The sequence below is a fragment of the Anarhichas minor genome, unplaced genomic scaffold (assembly GCF_050575085.1).
Source record: "Anarhichas minor isolate MPS153535 unplaced genomic scaffold, ASM5057508v1 ptg000017l, whole genome shotgun sequence".
In the NCBI taxonomy this organism is placed as follows: Eukaryota; Metazoa; Chordata; class Actinopteri; order Perciformes; family Anarhichadidae; genus Anarhichas; species Anarhichas minor.
The window spans coordinates 13,632,501-13,659,222 of NW_027466463.1; the positions used below are offsets into that span (position 1 = coordinate 13,632,501).

Below are 26,722 nucleotides of genomic sequence, written 5' to 3' on the forward strand. Positions count from 1 at the left end.
GCGGATCTTCTTCAGGGTTGGGGTTGGGGTCGGAGTTGGTGCTGCTTTCAGCAGACTCATCCCAACATCTGCTTTTTTTGCTGCTCCGGTCCTCTTCTACTCTGTTCGTCTTTCTCTTCCTTTTCTTCGATGGACCAGGCAGCGGATCTTCTTCAGGGTTGGGGTTTGGGTCGGTTTAGATGCTGCTTTCAGCAGACTCATCCCAACATCTGCTTCTTTTGCTGCTCCGGTCCTCTTCTACTCTGTTCGTCTTCCGCTTCCTTTTCTTCGATGGACCAGGCAGCGGATCTTCTTCAGGGTTGGGGTTGGGGTCGGAGTTGGTGCTGCTTTCAGCAGACTCATCCCAACATCTGCTTTTTTTGCTGCTCCGGTCCTCTTCTACTCTGTTCGTCTTTCGCTTCCTTTTCTTCGATGGACCAGGCAGTGGATCTTCTTCAGGTCTGCTTTTTTTGCTGCTCCTCTCCTCAATGTCCTCTCCTTCGTCCTCTCTTGACCTCTTCGATGACATTCCAGGCAGGGGGTCTTCTACATCCCCCTGGTTGACTCCAACCACAACCCAAGCACCAGCCACTTCTGCATCTTCATCAATGACGGCATTATTGTTAACAATAATGCCGTCATTGTTTTCGAGGTCTTCGTGGTGGTTTTCCTCCTGGTCTTCAATGTTGTCCTCGATTTCATCGTTCAGGTTTTCATCAATGGCACCTTCGTCATCAAGGTTGAGCCACACTTGTAGGAACACAGCGAAGTCGTTCAGCCTTATATGTTCATTGAAGAACAATTCGATCAAGTTAATGAATCCACCATGACGTTGTTCCCCTGCTCTATGTAAAACTAAGGGGAATGCAAATTCTGCAAGATAAAGAAGCATTTTATCATTATCAATTTACCATTTATTGCATTAAACTAAAAAATGAGTCTTAAAGGTGGAGTCTGAAATTCTTCCAGTTAAAAAGATAGATGAAATAATTTCCAAAATTCTGTTTTTATAGCAAAATATCAATATTTGTGGGCATTTGCCTTTCAAAAACAACATTTTCAATGTGGCCGGGTTTTTGGATTAGAATCACAGACTCTATCTTTAAACAGCTTTTGGAAAGATTGTACATTACAGAGAGGTCTTTAAATTGATAAACCAAGTACTTACGATCATCGATGTGTAATCCGTCTCCACTTCCGTCCATTTCGACTACTGGTATGTAATTTATGCCACAAATAATAGCTGCAGTTTGTCTCCTAACACAAATGTTGGCTTTGAGTGTTCATCTGTGTTTGATCTGTGACTTCAAAGCACGTATGAGTTCTAGTACTGACGAGAGTTCTAGTCATGGTTCCATTGTGTTTCTCTAATAATAACACTGATTGTGTACATTACTGTGTTTATATATGGTGTTGTTTTTTCTCAGCAAATCATATGAAAAGACACAAACCAGCAATGAATTGCTTTTCACCAGTATTGCCTGTAGGCCTGTCAGACTATGTAGCCAAAGTCTGACAGGCCTTTATTTTAATCCTCTGTGCCTCCATGCCACCTTAGCTACAATGCTAATGTTGCTGCCAGTAACTATGATAACATTTATGAGACTTTTTGCTACAAACCTATAGCAGCTGCATTTGCATGCGGATATTTTGCCAAGATAATATCTTTTATGATATGAGGCCAATGTGTTAGTGCACAGTTCTGGAAACTAAGAAACACAAGTAATGAGTTTTTCGTCCAACTGTTAATTCAAGCAGTGGTCAACGCCCAGAAAGGCCAAATAGACCTTAGACAGTAGAAAATAGATATCACCAGCCTTAAACAATGCTCACAGGAAGTCACTGTGCCCTGCCAAGAAATGTAGTTCTCACTTTGTGCTTCAGCAAATACAACAATGAACTGATTTTTCCTTAGTTTTTTTGAAACTGGTCAAACATACAAGAATGTCTTTAGCAGTAAGAGGACACTTGAAATGGCAACATGAAGCTACATAATGAAAATGAAATGTGTGGCTCATATAAGAAGCTTAAACTTAATTCTATGGATTTTGGAAGTAAAGGAACTGGAAATAGTCGAATGATGCTGCATAGTTTTAGTAACAATTCCGGTGAATTCTGAAATTTTGCTCCATAAGCTGCATTCCTCAGTCTAAGAAAAGGCTTTTAAAGAAAATCAAATGGTCAGTGTTTGAACAATCTGGTAAAATGTATCATTTTACAAATAAAACACAGACTCAGTGTCACACTACAACCTGCAATTGCTGCACACTTACAAAGAGTGTATTTTTTAATTCAGCATACAGTTTGAGCATCACAGTCGAAGAATAGCCCTCAGAAATAAATCATTTCATAAATCAAATCATTTCTTTGTCAGAACTCGTATCTGTTGAATAGCTCCATTTAAACTTGAAACATTAATCTTGGAAAGGCTGAGACGATGTCATGGGAATATTAACAATGTCAGATCATTTGATGTTAAGGGTTTTAGAGGCTAGATTTGTCCTTGTCTTCTGTGGACATCATTTTGCACTTTAAATATAAAACTCTTTGATGTTGTCTTCGTCCGGGAGTGGCATTGGTCACCAGATGTAATTTAAAAAAGGATAAAAACATATTTCCAACGTAAATGACATGACAGCAAACTGCCCTCAGCTGTCGAAGTCACCATTTCTGCTGAGGCTCATCCCCATTCTGTCTGCATATTAATTCACAAGACACTCCCGAGGTGTGGACAATATGAAATACTTCCTTCATCTGTTTGTTATTCCTCCTCCCCTAATTACTTTCGAAGCATTCTCGAGATAAATTGGGAAAGGGTCAGGAAAGGACGTATGCCCTTTTTTTTTTTTTTTTCTATAACCACAACATGTATACAAGAAAGGCATTTTAACATCCAATGTATCCTTCTACTTGTGTCCTCAAGTAGGCGTCATTAGACTGGCATGGCTTAGAAAGACATTTCATTCACATGTCACACCACTGGGCAAACTGAAAATGATTCAGCATTGCTGGGTGATGACATAGGCATGCAACGCAGACAGTTCTTGCTCAAGTGTACAGTCAGTCGTTCGACACGAATATTTGTAGCAACAATGGATCTTTCCAAATTATTATTTAATTACTTCTTTAGGATCATGTGATTCAGAACATCATCCTCATGATCTTCACTTGAGCGCCGTAGCTTCTAGTCGTCTTAGATTGGAAGATAATTATTAAAAAACAGCATTCTTACAGAAGTCTATATACAGTAACTGTGCAAATTTCACAATTTTTGCACGACATGCCTTGTACCGTCAACATTTGATCTCTCGAGCTCAGGAGCTTGTGTCGTGACAATGTCTTTCTTTAGCGTCATACAGGCGGTATGTGGAAATATGTTCCAGTGAAACCTCTGCCTTTTGTTTCCTTTTACAAACAGCTTACCAGCTGTAAATACAATACACAATGAATGACATCATAAACCACGCTCTGTGGAAACTGCACATCATTGATTACACACCGATCGAATCGTTTTTACATGGAATGCGAGTCATGGTGAATGAGATTTTACAGTCAACAAATAATCACTTTAAGCTTCTCTAGACGTTTAAATCGAGTAAACTAGTAGATCAACTGATCTAGAGGAACTGCCCACAGCCCTGGAAAAATACTGTCAGTTATCTAAAGTGGTCAATACTCGGTGCAAACCAACACGTTGTGAAAATAACCGTCTCAAATCGAACGGTCAGTCACTGCAGGGGCAGTTTGGTGAATGCAGAGGCTGGCCTCCAGGTAGACGCAGGATGGTCACTTTCACCTGAAACGAGAAATAGTTTACCGGTCAGAGGACTCGTCACACATTCACCGTCACATCCCGGATGCTGAGTTGGTGTTTTGTGTGCTGCCACAGTACCGTACCTCATTTTTGAGACACTTGCTCATGTACATATTGAACTCCTCCACGCTGCCGGTGTACAGGTCATTAACTGCCAGAATTTGGTCTCCTTTGTGAAACAGGCACACTGTCTGTGGCTGGCCTGTCCACGCAGACACACTGTGACACACACACAATCACACATTCTGGTTTTTAGTTTCATCCAAACAGTATTTGACATGTGCTTTTCATTTTTTGTACATCCATGTCATGGCCAAATACTTCCATATTTTCCTTCTATTGGAACTAACAGGCACCCTTATTCGCTTCTGTTTCTGCTTCTGTTTTTTCCCTGTTAATCATCTTCATATAAATAAACATCACTCATTGGTACACTTAAAGTGCTTCAGCAGCCCTTTCTTGCTTTGGTAGTGCCATCTTGTTATTCTACATCCTGAGAATTTGGATTTTGTGCCATTAATGCCAAGAGCAGTTACTAGATCTTAGTATAAATACATGCCCACATTTTCACACAATACAGCTAAATGCTCTGACTCATCTCCCACAAATGAATAGACAGATCCTGCCGTGCAGCATTAAGTCTGTCTCACATTTCTCAAGTGGAAATGTAAGGACGTGCAGTATCGTGTTTTCAAACAATTGAAATGCTTGATTTGTGGGATGACAGCAGGGAATGTTAAAACGCATCTGAGGGTTTTCATTAATATTAATGAATAAAAATGTGTTCAGGATCATTTGTGAAGCCTTTCCACATATCTCAATCAAAGCAGTCCAATATCTGAGACTGGATTTTTTATATATACTGCAATGAAGTAAGTGTTCCTATTTCAAACTTACCATGGCTTCCCATCCACTTCTGTTAGTGTAAGGTATTTTATCAAATCTGCCTGCCGGACAAGAAGATCTCTCTCCCCGATGGTGACGGTGTCAAGGCTTGAAAGAAAAAGAAAAGAAAAGCTTTATTAAGGGTATTGTGTCACTTTGCTGTAGATAAAAAACAAACTCTCAATTCAAAATGTCAATTGAACTTGAAAGGTTTTCCTGAAGTTATTGTCTGAGTTGCATATTCATTTTAGTAAATCTTTAGTAAAGAGATGTCGGTAACTCCGTGGATCATAGGTGCAAGAAACATCGGTCAGCCTATGATGTGGTGAACAAGAACAAAGTGGAAACCTGAGTGTCTGTACAGATATGGACTTTTAATTTCCTTTGAACAGCTCTTTAAAATTCTGCGGGCAAAGTCCCCTGAGTTACTAGTGTTTAATGTCGAGCACTGCTTATTATGATCTAACTGTCATCAAACCTTCAGAAACCACTCTAACCCGTCCAGCAACATGTCAACGCTGGTCTCAGCATTCCTCTCCGGTTTCTCATTTAACCGAGTCACCTTTTTCTTCGCTGTAACCATTTCAAAGCTGTTTTTGACTTTCTGATCAGCTAAAGCACAGACGGTGCCTCAGTCTGTGTTTCAAATGTGTCTTAGTAGTATTAAAAGTAAAGCAACTATTGAATGAGTACTGATGATAACTCTATGCTTCCGTTGATCAGCACACCCCACATAAAATGTCCCTATTTGCGGTGTATTCTTACTACAAGAGAGGTGATAGCGCCCACTTGGTGGTTACTTCTTTGGATTCAAGGTCAATCTCACCTTTCAGTAGAGCTATATTTATCCAGTGTCTGCACATTTTGTCCCTCCAGCATTTCTACAGGAGAGATGGCATCGTTGTCACTGGAGCTGCTGTCTGACGTCAGACGCCTTCCACCTCTGCAAAAGCAAGTAACGGCATGATGGGATTATAACATCAGATATTGGTGTGTGTGTTACATTCAGTTACCAGTCGCTGATGAACTCTTGGTTAACATCTAACAAAAGTCCCGTAAGACAGCTTGGAGAGACAGTGGGAATAAACCACAACAAGGCTTTCAACGAAGCAGGAACCACGGCCAGCGCTCTACGGCGAGTATGAAATAACATCTGAATCTGCATGCACGATGGAGGGGAGCTTCACAGGCAGACAGCATAAGAACAGATTTCGGCGCTGTATTAGAAGCCTTGGATGGGCCAAAGTCCACGTTAGTCCTTGTGGCAGAAAATAACGACAATTAAAGACGAAGAAATTGTTTGATGACGGGTGAAAGATCCTCGCACACTCCAAAAACCAAAAGAAGGTTCTCTCAGTTATACAAAAAGAGCACCAGATGTCTCGAGATTTATTAAAATAGTTCATAAAAGCAGCACGAGAAAAGCAAATCGCTGTAGAGGCGCGACAGAAATTCTAATTAAGAGACGCTTTAGAAAGGAGTCCTTTAACCCATATGCCCATTGTAGTAGAGAGGATGTTCTTCAGTGTGGCAGCACAGCGGGTGGTGAAATGCACAAAAATCACACAGTTTTGTATTATAGCAGATTTAGGAAAACAAACAGCAGGAAAGAGTATTTTCATACAGGGGATGATGGCATAAAACAGCTAGATGAGGCACAATGTGTACATGCTTTTAATTGGTCGCATGTTTTGGTTTTGGTAAACAAGCAATCAAATCTGATTGGCTAAAAACCTGCCCTCCTTGAGATGCTGTGGGAAACAGAAGGTCTGACAGTCTGACTAGACTATTTTTGAAATGATTACTTTTCCAGATGTAAAGTTAGATTTTCATGGCTCAATTGTATTTAAATTTGCATCATCAGTGCCACCTTGTTCAGGTAAAACCTCTTACACGAGATGAAAAGATATGTATCAAGCACACAAGTTGCCAAACAGGCTCTGCGGTTTTGCCTCTCTTAGATTCTTGACTGGTCCTTGAGTGTCAACAGTTCTGTGCTGTAAAAAGAACGCCCTCATTGTTGTCAGTTTAGGTATTTGAGCCAACGAGGTCGCATTTATCTCTGATGACTGAGCTATTTACGTATCTAGGGCACTGACAAAACATGTTACACAAAGAGCATAGGGCACTGAAGACTAGGTGAAAAGTCAGAAATACACACGGCCCACAAAAAAAATAGAAAGCAACCTTGCAATTAGTCTCAGCTCTACCTGTCCTCAGCTGCTGTCTCCTCGTCGAATGAAGGCACTGGGGAAAGCTGTATCCTCAGCTTGTCGAAGACTTCAGTGACAGACCTCATCAGGGTGCCTGTGGTAACCTTCTCAACTTCAAGGTCCCTTGAAACATTTGGCACAATGATCTGCTTTCAGTCTTAACAATAATAAACAATTATCATCATTATTAGGAAACCTGATTTGTTTTTTAGAGATCTTTCTGTAAATCAAACTTACGCTGCTGCCTGTGCCACTCGTGCGTTCTGTCTAATTTCGAACATTGATTCATATCTGCAAGGGACAGATATTCAAAACAACAGACAAATAATATTAGATACTGTAGCACTCAAGGTCACAATTTCAGCTTGTGTCACTTGAACAAAAGCGAACAAAGTAGAACTAGTGAGGATGAATGGGATTTTTTTTGTGCATTTATAACTGGAAATAACAACATTTATCAGATCAATACACGGTTGCATATACAATAATCAACACTCACACCATGTCCAAGCTTCTGCGACGGGTTGAGATCTTTTTCTCTTGTATTAAGTAGGCTCTCGGATAGTCATACATTGGATTCACAGGCTCTGATAAAGGCCTTTTGGCATAATCTTCACCCTGCTGGCCAAGCACAAATGACATACTGTAGGCAACCAAGAGATCACCTCCAATTCTCCATCACCCAATCTGACAACTGACAAGAAATCTTACTTTGAATTAGATTTGTGTTCACTAATTACAATCAAGTTAAGATGTCGCACCTTTGATTTTTCAGAGTCGGTATTCAAAGCATTTGAGGACGGATCAGACAGCGACCGAAGTTTCAACTCTGCCTGTGAAAGAAAACACACACATTAAAGCACCTAAAGGAAGAATTATGAGACAACCCCGGAGGAAATATATATATATATGTATATGTTGCTGTCAGCCCATCCACTGAAATTGATCCAAATTTTCGATAAGAACACTGACAGCACCAGCCATAAGTTCACCTGGGTTGATATTTAAGTTGTGTTAATAATTCTTACATTTTGTGAGAATTTCTGGCACTAAACCGCTGAATACACCCAGAATGGAATATTCTTTTGAGTTAGAGCCCTATTGGTATCTTTACTCTGATGGCTTAATGTACAGGTGATGTCAACATTCTATAGACATGGAGTGCCTGGGCGGAGTGTTTAGAGCGTATGCCATATAACCGGAACGTCCCGGGGTAAATTCCGATCTTGGAACCTGTGTAGCATGTCACACCCCCCCCCCCCCCCCCCCCCCTCTCTCTCTCTCTCTCTCTTCTCCTCTTCTACAGTGTCCTCCGTCAAATAAAGGTGAAAATGCCCCTAAAAAATATTTGAAATGATGTAAACTAACACACCAAATAGATTCACACAAAGGAATGCCGTTGACTGATGTCGTTTGTACCAGACCGACAGTATGCACGCATTTAGAACGTTTAGCCAAATCGACGCAAGGCATGCAACATTGTGGACCGACCTCAACAGGCACAGCTGCAGATTTCTATTTCTGCGAAGGGTGGTTTGAAAAAACCTCTTAAAACAGGAAGAAAAGTGTAATTCCAAAAGTCAAATAGAAAGTGCTTGTTGCATTCGCCAGGGACACTGAGGGGATTCAGACTGAGCAAGTGTTGTGACAATGGAGGAAGCGGTGGATAGCAGGACATAAAGGGTGAAGACGAGTGAAAAGAAGATAAAAGCAACTTATCGGATGACAAAACTTGTTAGCATTCGTTTGAGCCAGGTGACAACAAGAAATGTGAAAAAACATGAACCTAATTAAAAGAAATAGTTCAATATTTTTGTAAAAATCCCTGTTTCCATTCTTAATGCTGAGCTGAGCTAGCTGGCTGTTAGTACCTATTGTAATTATATGAGAGTGCCACCGATCTTCTCACCTATAACTGCCTATAACAAAATGACTAAACGTATTTTCCAAAATATTGAACAATTCCTTTAAATGTGGTTCGTCCTTTAAATATTTACCTCAATTGTTGGCTGCTCATTAGACATTTCCTTTTGTAGAAAAACAAACAAACATGATAGATAAAAACAAATGCAGTGTAGAGACTCTTGGTCTCAATAAGCTGTTACAGAACATGACAAAGAACTAAAATCTCAATGTACCTCTGAACTCATACATTTATGTGGCCGGTTTTTCAGGGCTTCAAACAGGTCGGAGAACCAGCCGTCCACTTCCTCACTAAAAGCAAGCGGGGCAAATGAAACACTTAACATCATTTTTGAAATTATGGCTGTTAAGTTTATTTCAAAATTCAATTCCGAAATCAAATATAGAGTAGAAACAGTGACATTTAAGCAGCAATTTGGTGTGAGCAGAATGGAAGGCAAAGTCATTATCGCCTGATAGACAATTACTAAACAGAAAAGCAACATCATCATTTATTTTTGATTGTTTGAACTCCCAAAATAGTCGATGCTGTGAAGAGCATGGGGGGGGGGGGGGGGGAGTGTTTTACGAGGAGCTGTGAAAGTGTCAGCGGGGGCCTTGAGAGGAGAACTGGCCGACCCAGCTGTGTGGCCTGAATCCTGGTGACCTTTTAAATGAATGCAATCCATGTATCTGGAACAATTTATCTGTCATGAAAATCCCAAACTCTTAAAAAATGTATCCTGATTTAAATGGCTGCATTTGTGCACAATCCAAAGTGATTTGGTTGGAACAAAATGTTTTGTTTTTAAATACCCAGACAAACTGTGATCAAATATTCCAGGCTATTGATGACAGGGTTTTTAATTAAGATTTGAAATGAAAGTTTTTACAGTACAGTGTAGGAAAATGCATGGAAGTAAAAAATTCCATCTCAGTGCTTTATTATCCCATGTAAAAACAGCTGACTGACCTGTTCTCACCCACGAGGAAGTAGTCCCGCTCAGCTGCCCTGATGTAGAGCACACAGGATGGAGAGCACTTGAGGTTCTTCTGGACCCAACTCCATCTCTGGTGGTTTTCAGGGCTCACATACAACAGTGAGATGCTGACAGAGGGACACAAATGACACAAATGTTGAAAAAAAAAAGAAATATGTAATGCTGGATCTTCTCTCAAAAACAAAGCTGGTTCAACTGCATTTGAGCTCTATTAATTAAATACGGTTAATTTGTGAATTTGTGAGAACATACTGTGATAATTCAATCCCTCCAAGGGGCCTGTCCTTGTCCTCTGGACTCCTGAAATACTTCAGTAGGTGCTCTTGCTCGCTGACTTTGAACAGCACAAAATATCGCCTCTTCCATGATTTCTGCAGGAGAAACATGATTAAAAAAAGAAAAGAAATGTAATAAAACACACACATAAATAGCTGCAAATCATCCATCATGCCAACACTGTCACCTCTGTCTTCAACAGTTTTTGGGGAGGAGACTTGAACAGGTATCCAGATCTTATTTCCGTCGTACCTCCGATTGGTTTGTAGAACACCGCTTTTCTGCCTAAGGTCAAAAGAAAAGCCAGATGTTTTCGGATCAATATGTTGAAATCGTTTATTTGTTTACAGAAATATATATATATTTTTTCTTTTCTCTTTTTTTTCTATAGTCATTCCACAAACGCACACACACATGACAAAAACAATAAATCTCATAACACAGTTCCCCAGCTAACCCCTTGATCTATTGTGTGTGGTGGCTTGTTGATGAAAATATACCCCTTATTACTACATAACCTTAATCGACACCCCTCACTCACCCATTAACCGGATCACACACAAGATGGACACACACGCACACACACACACACACACACACACACACACACACACACACACACACACACACACATCTATATACATTTTTGCTGGACCTCCGTTTCTCACTCTTACACTCATCAGTCTGAACCTGTTATTCTCCTCAGTTTGCTTTTGTCCCCTTTGTTTTTGTCCCTGTCTTACTTTGAATCATTTATTGGATCGTATTCATGTACTTGTCTTCACTTGTACTCACTTTTCTACACAATAATACAAAAAAAACATTTATACATTAGCACATTCCAGGTTTTGTGACTTGAAAAGATCAGCTGTAAAAACTGTTTTTGTTTTGTAAGCAGTACCACAAAGTCAAGTAAATAACTACACTTATCACCTAAATCAAACCACAAAGAAGATTACCTGTACCGGCGCTCTTCTGGCTCTTATGCATTGTGACACCACACCTTAACAAAAACAACACAGGAATGTATCGGTCTCTGTCACCTCAAATCAGAGAATGAACAGAGCTCTACACAGGAAACAGAGGCAACGTTAAGGTTTATGTTCATTCTTATTTTTGATAGATAGATATTTTCCAGTAAAGGTAAATCTGCCAAAAACAAAGTCTAAGTATCTCAGGCCTTTGTTAACTTTTACACAATTCAGCACTCACTTTTCGAAGACGGAATCAAACATGTGTTGGCAAGTGGACGCATATTCAATTCTGTATCACATCACAAAGCAGTACGGTAGGAAAGACACATCATTTTAACACATGACTGACTATATACGCTGGCTCTAACAGTAAAAACAAAACAAAACACAATATTGTTATTCTTACCTGTGGAGCACCTTGAGAGATACTGCTCACCTCGCTCTCTCAGTGTTGCTGCATGAGTAAGCTGGATGCTTTCCAGTACCTTTCCAGTAGATAGTAAACATACACTCATGCGGGGAACTGGAGTTTCTGGTTCCTGGAGTTGCTGTTAAGGTTTACCTGCGCTGTTGTTTAGCTGTAGAATTCCATGCGGTGAAATGTCTTTGTGAAGAAAGACAATGACCATTTCAGGCTCCACATTAAAGAGCTCTGGAGAATAAAGAAAAGATCGATGCCAACTATTGACACCGGATGCTTTATAGGTTGATATCTCATGAAGACTAATGAGCGTAGCAGGCACAGGGACTTAAATCTTACCCAACAACAGGTGACATTTGTTGGGTAATTTTGTTCATTGGGTTGATCCAATTCACAAATACGTCAGATTTAAGGAAGTCAGATAATTATGTGGCCAATTAAAGTCCTGTATGGTTTTTTTTAAGCATCTACAAATAACAGTTTATGAAGACGCCAAATCATCACTTCATGAATTGTAGATGTGTTTGTCTCGATTGTATTTATTATAATATGTGACAGTGGTCACAAGTGAAAGCGGCATCCACTTTAACAAACTTTTTTTCTTTTTTAAATATGGGTAACACTTTCTTTAACCCTCTTATTTAGCATTCATAAGCACTACATAAACATTTGATAAATGGTTGGAACCCAACATAATGTTGTAAGCAGACACAGATACATTTTAAGTGTTTAGTACAGAATTTACCTCTGCTATAGAGACACATTTGAAATTATTACACCTATATTGTCATTCATAATCAGTTTATACCCAAGCCTTTATTTCTGGTTGGTGAAAAAGTAATTAATAAACACATATATCTGTGTACAACTACATCATAGTGTATTATAAACCATTTATTAAATGTTTACATAGGGGGGTAAAGTGTTACCAATCTGTTCCATAGCAAGGCTAATATTCAGAAATTGGAGCATAAAAACACATGATTTGTTAAAAGATGAATTGGTGCTTTATAAGAGAAGCAACATTTCTCACTGAAGTTTTTGCAGGTCAAATCCAGACAATTAAATGATCTGTTTCAGATTTCAGATAATGAAGCTGAGTCCTTTACATCACAGTCTCAGCGTCTCTCTCTATAGCGGTTGTCGCAGCAATCATTGATTTAGAAATTATCCTGCAAATGGGCATGTTACTTTTTAACAATCAGTCGATGCAGCACTCAGATGGAGACGTTTGGCTCTGCTGTGCCGCGCCTGCATAGGATCTCTCCCCGCTTGCACATATGCAGAGACCATTTGTGCTATGCAAAGGTCACACGGGTCATGGTAAGGATTTTTAACGGGCATTGGCTGAGACCAATGTAACTGGCTCAGGGTGAAGATGCACTTCAGTGATCAAGCACTATATGTGAATCATCCATGAGATACAAAAGCAACATCAATCTCCCTTAAACTTCACAAACTCCCCCAAATGTGCATCTAGGCCACAAGCACACACACCCACTCACACACACACACACACACACACACACACACACACACACACATACTGTACATCAAGGTCAGTGTCATGTTGGTATTAATAGAGTGCTTATGGGCTTCTTTTTTAGTCGGACATGGATAACTCTTCCTCAAGTCGGACAGTTTGCCCTTGCAACTGCCCTTCTCTGCCTGAATCTTTGTTTCCTCCCTCTTGTCTTCAGAGTTCAGATTCATGTCCTCTCCTTAATAAAACAAGGCACGTGCTTGTAAGAGCACCAGGACAGATATCTCAAGGCCAAAATGTGCTCCCCCCCCCACAACAAAGCCTTCACGTGTGTGACAGGCCTATAAAAACCCTTGTGGTCGTGTTGCCACCAGTCAGTGGAGTTTAATCTGCACTACTACACAGAACATGAGCAGTAAGGTAGGAGGGATGGCCACACATGAAGTAAGCACTTTCACTTTGGTTTCTTTTTGAGAAGAAAAGCTAATGCCACTATTGACCCAACGCCCTTTTATCTGAAGTTCTTGATATTTTTATTCTCTTCATGTTATTTGCCCGTCTGTGTTTCAAAGGAGATTCTCCTGAAACATCAGCAGCACCTGCAGAGACAAAGAGATGGCATCGCCTATAGAATGAAGAAGCTGGCAGCTAAGCAGGCGGAGATAACAGTAAGTCTATTATTATATGTTGTGAGTAGAAATACAATATAGTGCAAATTGCTGACATCTGTCATTAGCTGATAATTTATCACCTTAATTCTTAGCCTGAAGGCAAGTAGCCAACACCTGCAAAATCATACATGGCAGTCTCTGCACCTGTTAAACTTCGGAGACAAGATACAGTTTGATTACGCTGTCCACGCTGTTCCATCAGTGTCACTGTGTGTGTGTGAGTATTATGTTTCAAAACACCCCACGAGACATATTCCTAAAATCAAGATGTGTGTTGTGTAACCTGAGGAGATGGGATTGCAGCACATTCACTCTCAAGGTTAAATGAGTTCCATCAACAATGGGTTATTTCTTCACATAAAACTGGCTTATTTTGGTTTTGTGCATTCTGTGGACTCTGCTGTATGAAAACTTATTTTGTAGATATTGTTCCATATGGGTCTATGAGCTAACATACTGTGAGCTGAGCTGACAATTATGTGATAGTAAATTGATTATTATGAGTTTTGGACTGTTGATCAAGCAAAACAAGCTGTTTGAAGACATCAAGTCAGGAAATTGTAAAGGCCGTTTTCTATTATTTTCGGACATTCTTAGACCAATCAATTGATCAATTATGTGGAAAGAAAATAATCGGACTGGAAATGAAAACCATGCAAACCACCCTTGCAGCTCTATTGTGTTCAGAGGTGATTATATCAGTGGTTCACAAAGTTGGGTTTGCTGATCACATACTGTAATATGCTCATACAAATGCATTTTAACTCCCATGGCCCTCTCATTCTTAGAAAAAGACCAACGCAGTGAAGGAGAAAATTAAGAAAAAGTACGTGGACATGAAGCGGGTTCTGGATGAGGATCTTCAGATCACACTGTCCCAGCTGGACACCGAGTACGAGGCCACAGAGAAGTTAGTGGAGGACAGGATAGAGGACTGCTACCACCTCACTCAGGAACTGGACCAGGAACTGTCCAACATTGGCGCCCAAGTAAATACACAGAAAATTGAAATTCAGGTTAACACAAGGACAAGTTCAAAGACTTCAGATTTCATGCAATTTATGTTGCTTTTAATCAATTGTACTGTTTGCCTCAAGCTGTTTTGGCAGTAATGATTTCTTCTTTTTAAACCTTCTACAGAATGCAGAAACAGAAAAAAGGTATGTTTACATTTTAGGAAATAACAGCTTGCTACAAATATGAATTTACAAGCACCGAAGCTTGAGCTCAGCAACAGGTAGCAACTCTTTGTTTTGTCTGAAACTAGAATATCTAAGACTCTGAAGCTGACTGACCCCGACATGATTCAGATGGATGATTTCAAGAATGAACAACTACTGAGTCTCACCATCAACCTGCTACTGTTCATCAGATCCCAGGTCCCTGTCACCAAGAAGCTGTTTCAGACCTGTGAGTTCACCCCAAAAAAACAGGTAGATTGACATGTGAGGGAGTCTTTCTCCTGGCTATGTCAAAGGTTACAATTACTGCTAATTAGTATACGCTGTTTGTGTTGATTGTGGACTTGTGGGGAGAAGACACTGGATTTCCTGATGTCTGTTACACAGATGCAGCAGACGTTGTCCTTGAAGCTGAAACTGCCCACCCAAAGCTGATCATCTCTCCCAAAGGCGACTCAGTCACCTACACGGACACCTGGCAGGATGTCCCAGAGACCCCCACCCGCTTTGACACCACCCTCAATGTAATCAGCAAGCAAGGCTTCAGTGACGGCCGCCAGTACTGGGAGGTGGATGTGAGTGGGAAGACCTACTGGGAGCTGGGGCTCACCTACCCGAGCATTCCGCGCAAGGGCCAAGAGGAGGACTCCTGGCTGGGCCGAGGCAAAGAGTCTTGGTGTGTGGAATACTTTAATGGAGACTACACAGCCTGGCATGGTGGTGTCCAGCATGAGCTGCCTCTGCTGGCAGGAAAGCAGTTCACTCGTATCGGGGTGTACTGCAGCTTCCCCGGGGGTTTGGTGTGCTTTCTTGGGGCTGATACTGTGACCCCCCTCCACTGCTTCTGCGCTGGGACCTTCACTGACACCCTACATCAAGCATTGTGTCCCGGTCATGACAACGAAGGCACAAACTGGAAGTCCCTCAAGATCTGCGATGCCTCTCGATCAGCTCCTGTCCTCTGAGGTGGAGCAGGAATGCCTCAGGGGCACAAATGGACAGGAATGTGTTGCGCTGTGGGACATGCGCATCAGTTGCCTGATCTGACCTTCTTAACTTGTGAAACCAGATCACCCGTCAGTACTGTGCATGTCAGGCAAGTCTAAATTTGCCTGAAGGAATTTTGAAAGGATATCTCTATTTTTCACGTTTTTTCTTAAGACAGTAGTAGACACACCAAGGCTAACATGAAATTAGAGCTGTTGTGCATACTGCGAAGTGTTTATTTTTAAAAGCTTTTTTTAATGATGAATCAGGGGAATTGCAAAAGACAGAAGTTGAGTTGGCAAAGAAAGTCTAATTAAGAAATAGTAATACTTTGGTAAGATAGATCTGCTTTTGGATAGCCAATTAACCATTAAATAGCAAATTGTACTTCAAGGTTAATGCTGGTGATATTCTACACTTTTCTTATGGTCAACAAATCCACTGAAAGTACCAGAACCAACAATGGTTTTTTATCAGATGTTACTCAAACAGTAGTAAATAGTGCATTTGTTGGGGAATCATTTCTGCTGTGGATTAAGGCACATTTGGTATTTCATATTTACAATAGCATTTATTTTGTGGTATTTTTATGACAGCAGGAAAAATAAAGTAAAGAAAAATAACACATAACAGAAAGCTGAGGATGTTTGTCTATAGTATGGGTTGATGAAAATTACACCTAACAGTGGTTCTAACTTTTTATATGGATTATTATTTTTTTTTTAACATAGTTTAAACATCTTCCTTGTTGTGGCCTTTTATTGTGTCTGTGTTTACAGATGTGCAAGAAATATGAAACAAAACTCATTAGAGAATAAATTCTTTATGTTTAATACAATAAAGTGTTTACATAAGCATTCCTCTGTTTTTGAAGTTAATTAAACAAGGTATCGCCCCAAATGAAAAAGAAATTGGGCCTGATTAAACTTTCAATGTAATTCATTCATTCATTTTTCCAAATCTTTTCAAATATATTCCTGAGGACAACAGCATTTAACACCAGAAAGCATTTTAAAATTTTCCCCTTAAAAATATTTTCTCTCCCTCCCTCAATTCCAATCGAAAAAAACTGATTAAAAATACAAGTGAAAAGGGGAAAATAAAATGACAAATTAAGGCTCTTGGTTAACTTTTCCCCTAAGTTACTGACACATGCAATGGTGTGAATAATGTAAAAACATTGCAGCAACAATGATTGTGTATTGCGGACATGTGGATTGTGTATGCTCAGACTTGTCACCACCAGTAATAGCTGCCTCTGTGATTGACAGACTTTGGCACATTAACACAGCGTATTTGCAGAAACAAACTTTGTGCAAGTTGAAATGACCATCAGCAAATGTCTACGATATAAAACATATTTTATATTTTACCATAAAACTCCATCATAATAATAAATGTACTAAATTATGCAAAATTGTTTTTAAAAAACATGTACTTTCTTTATGATTTGTGTCTTTCTAAATCAAAGGTCAATTAAAAGAAAATACAGGAAGACTTTGCTGGGTATCTCTTACCAGAGTGTAATGTATGTTATGACAATGTACAACACTAATATACAGTGAAATGATGTGGTTTGGGCCCAAGTCCAGCTTCACAATATAATATTTCCCAAATTTATGACACCGTTTTTGACAGTTCTCTTTCTATGGTAAAAATCATACCGCATGTATCCTTTTATTTATCAAAGTTAATAAAGAGGAATGTCTGACTGTCTGAAGATTAAAAAAAGGGAAATTCATAAACTGATTTGTTGGACCAAGACAAATGCGTCTTCACTTCCTTTGGAGTGAACAACAAGCAAGTGAAGTCTTCAACATCAGGCTAATACAATTGGCAAATTGCAAATAATCCTTGCTTTTGTGGGAGTGGACTATATACTGTGCACTTGACCCAAAATCTCATAGAACTAATCACAACACAGCAAAAGATCACACCTTCCTAGCCATACGTACTGTATATGACATTCTTTAACATTACAATAACCCACTTCATGGGACATTAAAGAACCTGAGGATGCCAGCATGCTGCTACCAACTTAAAACTTGCTAGGAAGGCTGAGACACTGAGCCTTTGGCAAAAGCATCGTCACATGTTTCTGCTCATTGGAGTGTTGTATTTTTTTCTGTTATCTCTTTTTATCTAACAACTGACAGTTGAAAACATTGAAACACAGATAGCTGAAAATGATCTGATCCATTTTCCAGATGCTTTTCCCCCTCTTATGCATCAGACAGGGCTTGTAATCAAGGCAGCTCCCTCATCAATTCCTATAGTGATCAAAGGGTTTTAAACACTCTAATCACTTTCCTGGTGGGTATTTATACATAAATACTTTCTATAGGCTTTTAAAACATTCAACTGTCACCTGGTTTCCAATGTATTTTACTGTGTAATGGTGATGTACACTTTACAAATGCTTTTGGCTGCATTTGATCTCTCAGATCAAATGTTAATTATTTCTAAACCCATTTCATGTAATAAATACAAGAGCCATATTTAAGTGGAAGACTTCTGTCCACTCTCTACAGTTCCTTTTCAACATCCATTGCAAATGCTGGAAAATGGAGAGACACACATTCAGATATGATTCCCCAAACCCACAAAAAGTGGCAGCTAATTTTTCCGGGTTGGTGGAACAACATGGATATTTCACATGCCTGTCAAAAGAAGATCAGATCAAATGTGACGCCATTATTCCGAAGAATAACCTGAAGAAGAGGAAGAAGTTTCACCATCAGCACATGAACGCGGAGTGCCACTAATAATATTTTTCTTTCTTACGGAGTGCTTGTTTTCGGGCCCAACTACACATGTAAAATGTCATATGTGCTCCAAATGTGCAGTGTCATGCTGGGCCTGAATCATCCCTGAATGCTTTTAATGCTAAATTGCTACCTGAAACGGTCAGTCAGTCAGTCAGTCGGTCAGTCGGCCAGTCAGTCAGTAAGGGCTGGCGGTCAGTTGAAATACAGTTCTTTCGTCAGCATAGAGACCACGCAGGGAATCTGCTTCTTCTCACTGAAGCGTGGGTCTTCAGACCAGGACTCAAAGCTGGTGGCCACCATGTAGTTGACCCGTGTCAGGATCTGCATTATCTCCAGCTGCTTGCCAAACTCGTTGAGGACGTTGCAGAGCGCCTGAACAAACCAGGAGCCGCGCCCAGGGTTCCTCCATGAGTAATAACCTGGAAAATCAACAAGGGTCAGTACTGAAACTAATGTCTGCTCAACCAATACATCCGGCACAGCACTACTTAAACGTGAAACTTTGTTTACCTGGCACAGTAGAGTAAGCAAAGAGGAAATCTGCCTCTACAGGGATCTTATGTCTTGGATTTGCATCTGTCTCCATGGTATCGTTTGGCGGACCCGAATCTGTCTGTATACCGTCATCAAATTCGGACCCCCGGCAAGCCTGGTGAAGTAAATGAAATGACATTTCATTGTGATCCTGAGTAGCTTTCTCAACGATGACCTGGTGAAGCAATTCAAAATTAACTGTTTTTAAAAGCTGAGATGGGGCAAGATTTAACACAATAGCAATCGTCTGTCCGTGGGGAGCAACTGAAAGCCTTTTTAATCTGTCTTCTCAACAAAAACACACGTTTAAGTTACGTGTTTTTGTCATTCAACCCTCGGGACGACCATTTTGGGTACAAAGGGCTGAACTTGACACAAATCTACAAGATAATTTACTTATTCATTTATTTTCTTATATCACACCATCTTTCATACATGAAACTCTTCAGAAATTCGTACCTGGATGAAGAAGAGTTTTGGCTTTCCGACTAAGCTTTTGCACATGTCCCCTCTGAACAATGAGGTCATGGACTTGATGGGCATGGCTCCGTCCGTTCCGTAGATCATGCCCTCCTCACCATGGCTTAGCAGGATACAGGCGAAACACGAGCTGTCACTATGGTCTTCCTCCGAGGCTGACCCATACACACACAGACAAACACTCAACTCTTAGCTCGGCTCAGGCCTCCTTAAACTGAGATATATTGTGTGAAAAGTTGACATTTTAGCCGGCGGGTTGCACTGGAGAAAAGTGATCATCCGGAAGGGAACACAAATGTCTATTAGATTTAGACTTTTGAATTTCTGAGCGCACTATAATGAGACAGGATATTGATACTAGAAGAAAGGTCAAGGGGTCGCCAAAATAATTAGGATTAACCCGAAGAGGAAAAGGCTATAGCAAAGTTCATGGCATCTATTCTGCGGTTGATGAGGTAACTTGCTTTGGACGCAGTGTTTAACCTGACTATCAGCTAGCCACACAATAAACAAAAAATCCATTTGTTTCCCCAAGAGCATATGGCCTGAGAGGTGACTTGTCCATCTTGTCATTAGACCCAGCCAGTGGATGTGTAAGGGATCCGATCAGTGACACCAAAGGTATTGACCTTTTGGTCAAATTGGTAGCAAATTCATTAGGATGTGTTTAATTACTTTTACATCAGCCCCATCGGCTGTCTGACCTGGTCGGTTTTAAGAAACAAATGTGCTGTAACAGCATTCAAGAGTCTTGAGTGCAAACGTGTGCATGTAGATCCCACTGCAACTTAAAGGGGAATCCATTTCACTGGCTCATGACTGTACTCTATGTATATTAAAGCAAATTAATCCGGTAGAGCTAATGTCTGTCTGGTATTGAGATTCTTAACTTTCCTTAAAATTGAAACATTTTCACATTAATAAAATAGGGTAACCAAGATGCTGTTGCAAGTACTATTACTGTACTATGTTTTACTGCCAGTTTATTAGATACAGATACTTAAACTAATCAAGTGAGGTACAACAGTCCTGCAATAGATCCTCTCTTCATGAAGGTAAGAACGATGAATGTTGTTATTCAACTTGTTTTGATTCAGTTGTATTGTGCCACACTAAGACGTGTTTGTCCATCCAATAATATATCAAAATGAGTAGATTATATATAAGGAGTTCTCATCTTAATGTAACAAAATACAACTAAACAGCACTGCAAACTGGAGCCTCTAAAATGACCACAAAGTTAAATCAACTTCTCTCCATTATCACCTTTGTGGTGGAAGGATTCAATGCAGAAGCGTTGGATTAGACTGCATTCGTTTTGGTGTATTAATAAACTGGCAATTGATTATACGACTTTTTACGGCGTGACTAGAATGTCAGTATGTGTATGAAGCAAGAAACCCGCCTTCCACCACTGAAAATGTTTTTGTGGCGTTTCCAAAAGCTTTCTCTATTTCATATCTGTTGGGATCGATATTGGCATCCTATTAGTTCAACATTGTTACTTACTGAAAAGTGTAAGGACTTCACTACTCACCCTCTCTTAGAAGACTCTCCATCTTCTCACATGTCTGATCATTGTAGATGAAGACATCGAAGCCCAGGCTCTTGAAGCATTTGAACAGCTCTCCTGCGTCTCGGTCCGTGCCGTTGCGTACATTCATCCCTGCCAAGACGATCTGCTCAGATTACACGCTCTTTTTGAATCAGGTATACACCGTGTTTGAAACATGCTCGCCGTACCTGTCTTTTCATCAAAGTTTTTGTTGTTGATGATGATGCACTTGCCCACTCGTTGGTGGCTCATCTTATACTGGAATGTTGGTGAAACAAGTCTGTAATGGCTTTCAGAAGAGTAGTCCTGCTCCCGCGTCTGGCCATCCTTTTTCTTCTTACTAATAGAGTCAAGGAGAAACAGGGAATCACGTGTTAATTCAATAACTCCAGCGACAACTGTACATGTTTAAGACTTTACTTAATACGTATGCACGACATTAACAACAATGGTTACACGTCTTCCGTTCCTCTAGAACTAACTGCGTTACACGCACGCACACTAACACACTAAATCTTCCATTCTCTCCCATAAGCATGACCAGGTGTCCGCCTTGAGTGCCTCCGTCTGGAAGGTTTCCCATCGAGGAATCACTGAACACCACTAGTTTCAGCGAGCTGTCTTTTCCCAAGTGCTGAAACCTCAAGGTCACCTCTTCTGATTTCAGTTTCCTGACAAGTTTGTTTGCAGAGTCTGAACAGTAGCATGCTTTATACTTGATGCTAGGATGGATATGGCACACATTATGTCGGGTCTACTCTGCCTTGCTACCCACAATATTTGGCCAATCTTCGACTTTAACATGTCAGTCTCAGTGTCTGTTAGAGGAGCCTCTCGCTGTGTGGCTCTGTTGGGGTCCACAGGAATGGGTTGTAGATTCTTTATCTAGATACTTTGTTGCACTTGGATCTCGTCCTCTAAAGAGTGAACCTCCATTCCAATGTAGCTGAAGCTGTTGTGCTCTTCACGTCCAACTTGGAAAAGCAACTTTCAAGTGAGGGATGACTGTTGTGGAAAATGTTTCTGAACCACCCCAGATGAAATCATCCACGTGACAAGCAAGGAGTCCCATCACATTGTAGGAGTCATCCAGCCAGTAGAACACTGCTGGGTCAACTTGTGACACAGTAGCTCCCAACTGCTGCATAGTGTCTTTCACTCTGTTGTACCAATACAGAGAAGCATCTGCTAGGCCATAAACACACTTTTTTAACTTCCATAGAATTCCTTTGCTCTGAGCTTCTTGGGGAGGACGGATATAGACATTTCGGGTTAACTCTTTGCCTTGTAAAAAGGCTGCTTTAATGTCCATAGAGTTTAGCTGCCATTTCTTTTGACATATCACTGCCATAATCATTTTTAGAGACTCCGAGGCACATGTAGGCGAGTCTTTTGGGAGCTCCCGAGTGTTCATTTCTTCAAAGCCTCTTGCAGCTAATCTCGCTTTAGGTACAACACCATCAGGTGTCTCTTTGAGTGTGCACACCCACCTCGTAGAGATGCATTTCTGGCCTTCATCTTTCACCTCTTCAAAACACATCATTATTTTTCCAGTTGCTGAGTTCACTGTGTTTGGCAGACATGAAGGCATCATCATTCACAATAAGTATGTCTTCGTGAGGATGGCTAGCACCTAACTCGACATGCTCAGATGGGACCACTTGAAGATTGTGTACTCGTCCTAAGCCAACAGAACCGGTAGTGCCAGAAATTTCCTGAGGCTCAAATTATACCAGTATTTGTATGTCCCAGTGGCTTTTCCTGCCCTGCTGAGGATTTTTCCAGTGTGTGCTTTCAGTTTTCAGACTAAGGCCTTCACAAGTTGTGGTTGAGTTGTTCTGTGATGCGTCAGATTGACCATGGCTACCTCCTTCTGGCTGTCTTGGTGTGTGAGGGGGTTCACTGTTATCCTCACCATTTGTAGGCGTCTCTTCCTCACTTTCACTTTCAGTGTCGTTATTCTCATTAAAGCCAGGTTCTGGTAATGTTGTATGATTATTTTGAGTCCCTTCCAGCTGAATGTCCCTTTCTCCCAGCACTGCTTGTGGGCTCTCTACTTTTCTAAGCCTGGAGTGATGTACGCGAACATAAGTGCCACCATGCCTCACAAATATCACTGCACCATCTTGGCCGATGACCATTTCAGTGAGGGTTTGATTATGCCTTTCCAAAAGCCCATTGCTCCATGTTAATTCAATAACTCCAGCGACAACTGTACATGTTTAAGACTTTACTTAATACGTATGCACGACATTAACAACAATGGTTACACGTCTTCCGTTCCTCTAGAACTAACTGCGTTACACGCATGCGCACTAGTTAACTCAGTACTTAACATCACGGTCAGTTAACACTTCACGGTAGCGTTGTTTAAAATAAAAATTTCTGCAATTGTATCTACTTTTGAGCTGTACTTAATGCTAAATGTTTTAAGTTCAGCTGGTCTTTTGAAAGCTTGCGACTTGCGTGGACATAAAGTTGATGTATAGAAGTCACATAAATCAAATCTATAACATTATTACACACTAAAACAGGCCATTTGATTTTTCAACTTCCGTAATGTTAACTCTCTTATCTTACATGGCAGCTTCTTGCAAAAGTGAAACATTTTCAATAAAATATTCTTGACTCTTAGAGAGAGCCAAGCCCAAATGTTTCCACACGTAACAGTTACTTCATCATAAGCAAATGTCAAGACTTCCAATGCAAAGAAAACTCACATGAAACTGACTCACTCTGATCCACTTACTCAGAAACCAAAGAGTACATACATTTTCAAATAAGGCATTAAAGTCGCAGCCAAATTTGATCGCAGTAATCCACCATCGGAAGAAAGAAGAAACTAGAACATTGTTGCTCAGTGCAGATAAAAAAAAAATCCTAACCACGTCAAGGCAGATCGAGCGAGAGTAAATCTTCCACGGGAGGCACTTCTGAAAGACCTGTCATATTTCCATTCTTTAAAAGATGCATCCAGACAGCAAAGCCAACAGTTAGGGGCTCAGAAAACCCAGGCTTGTTCCAGAAGAGCCTCGTCATCAAGTTACTCAACCACGGGAACAATACACGGCAATGCGCACCAAATGTCTCATGCACATACTCACAGGCAGCCCAGCCATATTCAAATCAACATGTGATCCAGAACTTTTCGCAGCCCCCCCCCCCCCCTGCTGTGGGCTGGGCATGGCAGAAAGAGTAGCAGGTGGGAGGACGGTGAAGAGGAATACGAGGCGATTGGGTCCTTCTTACCTGGGTTCGTCATTAAGCGCTACGCCACTCTGCATCTGAAATGCGTTGGTTTTGTCTCCTTTCTTCTTCTTTTTTTGCCCCCCCAAAGAAGTTTGTTTCTCCAGATCTGACAGCTTAATTTTTGGCTGTGTGCTAGGATACTGACATGCTCTCTGTACTGGATGGACACCTGACTGGGCCAGCGGGTGCTGAGGACGGGGGCGGCGCACTGCGAGCTCCCTGAGTCAGCAGCCTCGCCACCACACCAGTGCTTTCTAAAGGCCTATTCACACATGGCCCCTGTGCCTCGATGCCTGCTGAGGTCAGACAGGGCAACAAGTTGCTCCTCTGCTGACAGGGCCATAATCCACCTGTACCGGCACACATACTGTGAGAGCCTTATCACCTCAACTTTAGAGCTGGATGCGCAAGAAGATGTACAGCTAAAAAACATCAATTTCTGCTTGCTAAACACCTCAACATACGACATACAACCAAGAGAAATCTTAGTTATCAACAGTCTTGGTTGAAAGCAAGATTTAGCCTAAATCCAACCAGTTCAAAAGATACAGACAGTTGTCGTTACAATCTGTATGGCATTATACACCAGTCATTTACAGATGACATGGTATGATAGGCATGACTGAAGAGACATCACAAGTTATTCTGTTTCTAATGAAAGACACACACGCAAGTACTGTAGATGAGTTGGTATCAGTTTTACGTAACACTTCTAAATATGGAGGTCATCTTTGCTTCCAGATAACCACGACTAAGTGGCAAACAAACAAACCATTCAGCAGAGTAGGCCTACGTAACTCCTTGATATACAACGTGTTGTCTTTAATCAATTCAGCCTATTTTAAAAAGGCACTTTTTTTTGTTTGCAATCTAAAATGACAGATGCTTCTTTAAAATGTAAATGCCAGTCAGAGCACACAGGCTCTTGTTTCATTACCACTGTCTGGGAGAAACAGTTGACAAATGTCCCCCCCCCCACTGCAAAGGTTCACAGCGCCACCTTGTGAATTAAACAGGAACAAACAGAGTCACTGTCAACAGACGTTGGGAAAAGGCCCACGTTCTATGATATCACACTGAATTAACATATGCACAATTTTAGACCTTGTTGTAAAACAGTCTAATTTTGAGCAGCCACTTGAGGACTGACATCGGTCCCAAAATTGACTTTAACATAATTTCAAAGCTCCTTGCCCCGTTACACTAATTAGGTTATCCAAAAACTGGGTTGCTGTGTCAAATCAAGGGTAATACTTTGATATTTTTCAAGCTTTCAAACCAGTGGCACTCTCTTGTACAAGCAATCTTACCACAGTGACGTTTTTCATCTCTTGTTATTAGTAATTGTGAATAAGTAACTGTTTGAGTATTTAAACATGAGTATGTGTGCACATATAGTTTATTTATAAGTGGTATAGCACCACAGCAATAGTTCTACAGCCGTCACTTGAGAAAAACGTGCATTTAAGATATGAGAAATATATGATAATTGGCTGTTAAACAAATCATAGTTCATTTCAGATTCTCCTAAACTGGAGAAACAGTGAACTGCACTAAAACAATGTCAGGGGTGAAAATCGGAACAACAGGACAGAGGAGGGAACTGCCATGAAGGAAAACATGGAAAGGCGGAAGCGAGAAAAAACAAACAGAACAACGTGAGATAAATAGGACTACGGCTGCAATATTTTAAGTGAATTAAATTCCTTGTGGACTTCCTCTCAATGATGTATGTCTTCACATCTTCAGACTACTGGAAATGTTGAAAAAGGAAGTCACCCAAAGATCAGAAATCTTCCTCTGCGGTCAGGTTTGGCGTCTGTCTGGTCTCCCGTCAGCTGAACTTCCTCCACATCAGCTCCAAGATCACTTGGCTCAGCAGGTTCTCCAGCCATCTGCAGTCAGATTAACCGATTAATTTACTGTATATGATGCCACCAGTTTAATACGCTGTTGTTTCATTCAACGTGTTAGCCGAGTGTCTGATTACGTTAGCTCAGCGCTAGAAACGCGTCAGCCAAAAACAGTTTTCCGTTTAGAAACGGCTAGACAGCATGAACGTGCACTCGTTCGTGTAATATGTTATGTCACCTTACGTACTGCACACAAGTTGATTGCGGATCTTTTATTCCTCTCCAAAGTTTAGGCCAAGTTTCTGTTCCTCAGAGAACTTGAGAAAGCGAAAGTACGCAGAACGTATTCTCAGGGGTGCGTAATTACGCAAGAGCCCTGCGTCAGAGCACTGCGTCATATTCATATTAACCTATGATATTAACATGTTATCAAACTCCACAGTTTATCACAATAAAAACCTCCACAGTTCATCCAACCTATCAGGTATGATATACA

The 26,722-nt window shown here is 40.7% G+C and overlaps 3 protein-coding genes across 4 annotated transcripts; 1 reads left to right on the forward strand and 2 right to left on the reverse strand.

Annotated features, from left to right (window-relative positions):
- Positions 1–3,646: 3,646 nt before the first annotated feature.
- On the reverse strand, positions 3,647–11,060 carry LOC142951293 (pleckstrin homology domain-containing family S member 1-like). Its single transcript, XM_076092790.1, has 14 exons — positions 11,030–11,060; positions 10,258–10,355; positions 10,047–10,165; positions 9,767–9,901; positions 9,030–9,105; positions 8,889–8,918; positions 7,653–7,724; positions 7,391–7,509; positions 7,129–7,182; positions 6,889–7,014; positions 5,505–5,621; positions 4,691–4,786; positions 3,877–4,012; positions 3,647–3,775 (listed from the first exon to the last, which is right to left on the reverse strand). Exons 1-14 carry the CDS (start codon positions 11,058–11,060, stop codon positions 3,704–3,706), a joined length of 1,281 nt encoding a protein of 426 aa, XP_075948905.1. The 3' UTR covers positions 3,647–3,703.
- Positions 11,061–13,356: 2,296 nt separating this feature from the next.
- On the forward strand, positions 13,357–18,645 carry LOC142951889 (E3 ubiquitin-protein ligase TRIM21). The gene is made up of 5 exons (XM_076093755.1): positions 13,357–13,392; positions 13,521–13,616; positions 14,408–14,635; positions 14,861–15,029; positions 15,188–18,645. The coding sequence occupies exons 1-5, from the start codon at positions 13,357–13,359 to the stop codon at positions 15,763–15,765; spliced, it is 1,107 nt and encodes a 368-aa protein (XP_075949870.1). The 3' UTR covers positions 15,766–18,645.
- On the reverse strand, positions 16,595–26,601 carry casp7 (caspase 7, apoptosis-related cysteine peptidase). 2 transcript variants are annotated; one of them, XM_076093756.1, is made up of 7 exons: positions 26,465–26,601; positions 26,153–26,268; positions 21,313–21,464; positions 21,107–21,235; positions 19,549–19,724; positions 19,066–19,204; positions 16,595–18,974 (listed from the first exon to the last, which is right to left on the reverse strand). In XM_076093756.1, exons 2-7 carry the CDS (start codon positions 26,266–26,268, stop codon positions 18,748–18,750), a joined length of 939 nt encoding a protein of 312 aa, XP_075949871.1. In that variant the 5' UTR covers positions 26,465–26,601; the 3' UTR covers positions 16,595–18,747. The 2 variants fall into 2 exon arrangements, with proteins under 2 accessions (XP_075949871.1, XP_075949872.1); XM_076093757.1 differs by having other exon boundaries at positions 26,474–26,596.
- Positions 26,602–26,722: the final 121 nt, after the last annotated feature.

Bases quoted from the DNA above. Each gene is read 5' to 3' on its own strand.
- casp7 (XM_076093756.1), bottom strand. From the start codon at position 26,268: ATGGCTGGAGAACCTGCTGAGCCAAGTGATCTTGGAGCTGATGTGGAG. The intron at 21,236-21,312 runs GTACGGCGAGCA...TCGTCTTGGCAG, and splicing joins AAACTTTGATGAAAAGACAG to GGATGAATGTACGCAACGGC. The intron at 19,205-19,548 runs GTACGAATTTCT...TTACTTCACCAG, and splicing joins CAAAACTCTTCTTCATCCAG to GCTTGCCGGGGGTCCGAATT.
- LOC142951293 (XM_076092790.1), bottom strand. From the start codon at position 11,060: ATGCATAAGAGCCAGAAGAGCGCCGGTACAG. The intron at 8,919-9,029 runs GTACATTGAGAT...TTTCTACAAAAG, and splicing joins ATAAATGTATGAGTTCAGAG to GAAATGTCTAATGAGCAGCC. The intron at 7,510-7,652 runs GTGCGACATCTT...CTTGGCCAGCAG, and splicing joins CCGACTCTGAAAAATCAAAG to GGTGAAGATTATGCCAAAAG.
- LOC142951889 (XM_076093755.1), top strand. From the start codon at position 13,357: ATGAGCAGTAAGGTAGGAGGGATGGCCACACATGAA. The intron at 13,393-13,520 runs GTAAGCACTTTC...TGTGTTTCAAAG, and splicing joins GAGGGATGGCCACACATGAA to GAGATTCTCCTGAAACATCA. The intron at 13,617-14,407 runs GTAAGTCTATTA...TCTCATTCTTAG, and splicing joins CTAAGCAGGCGGAGATAACA to AAAAAGACCAACGCAGTGAA.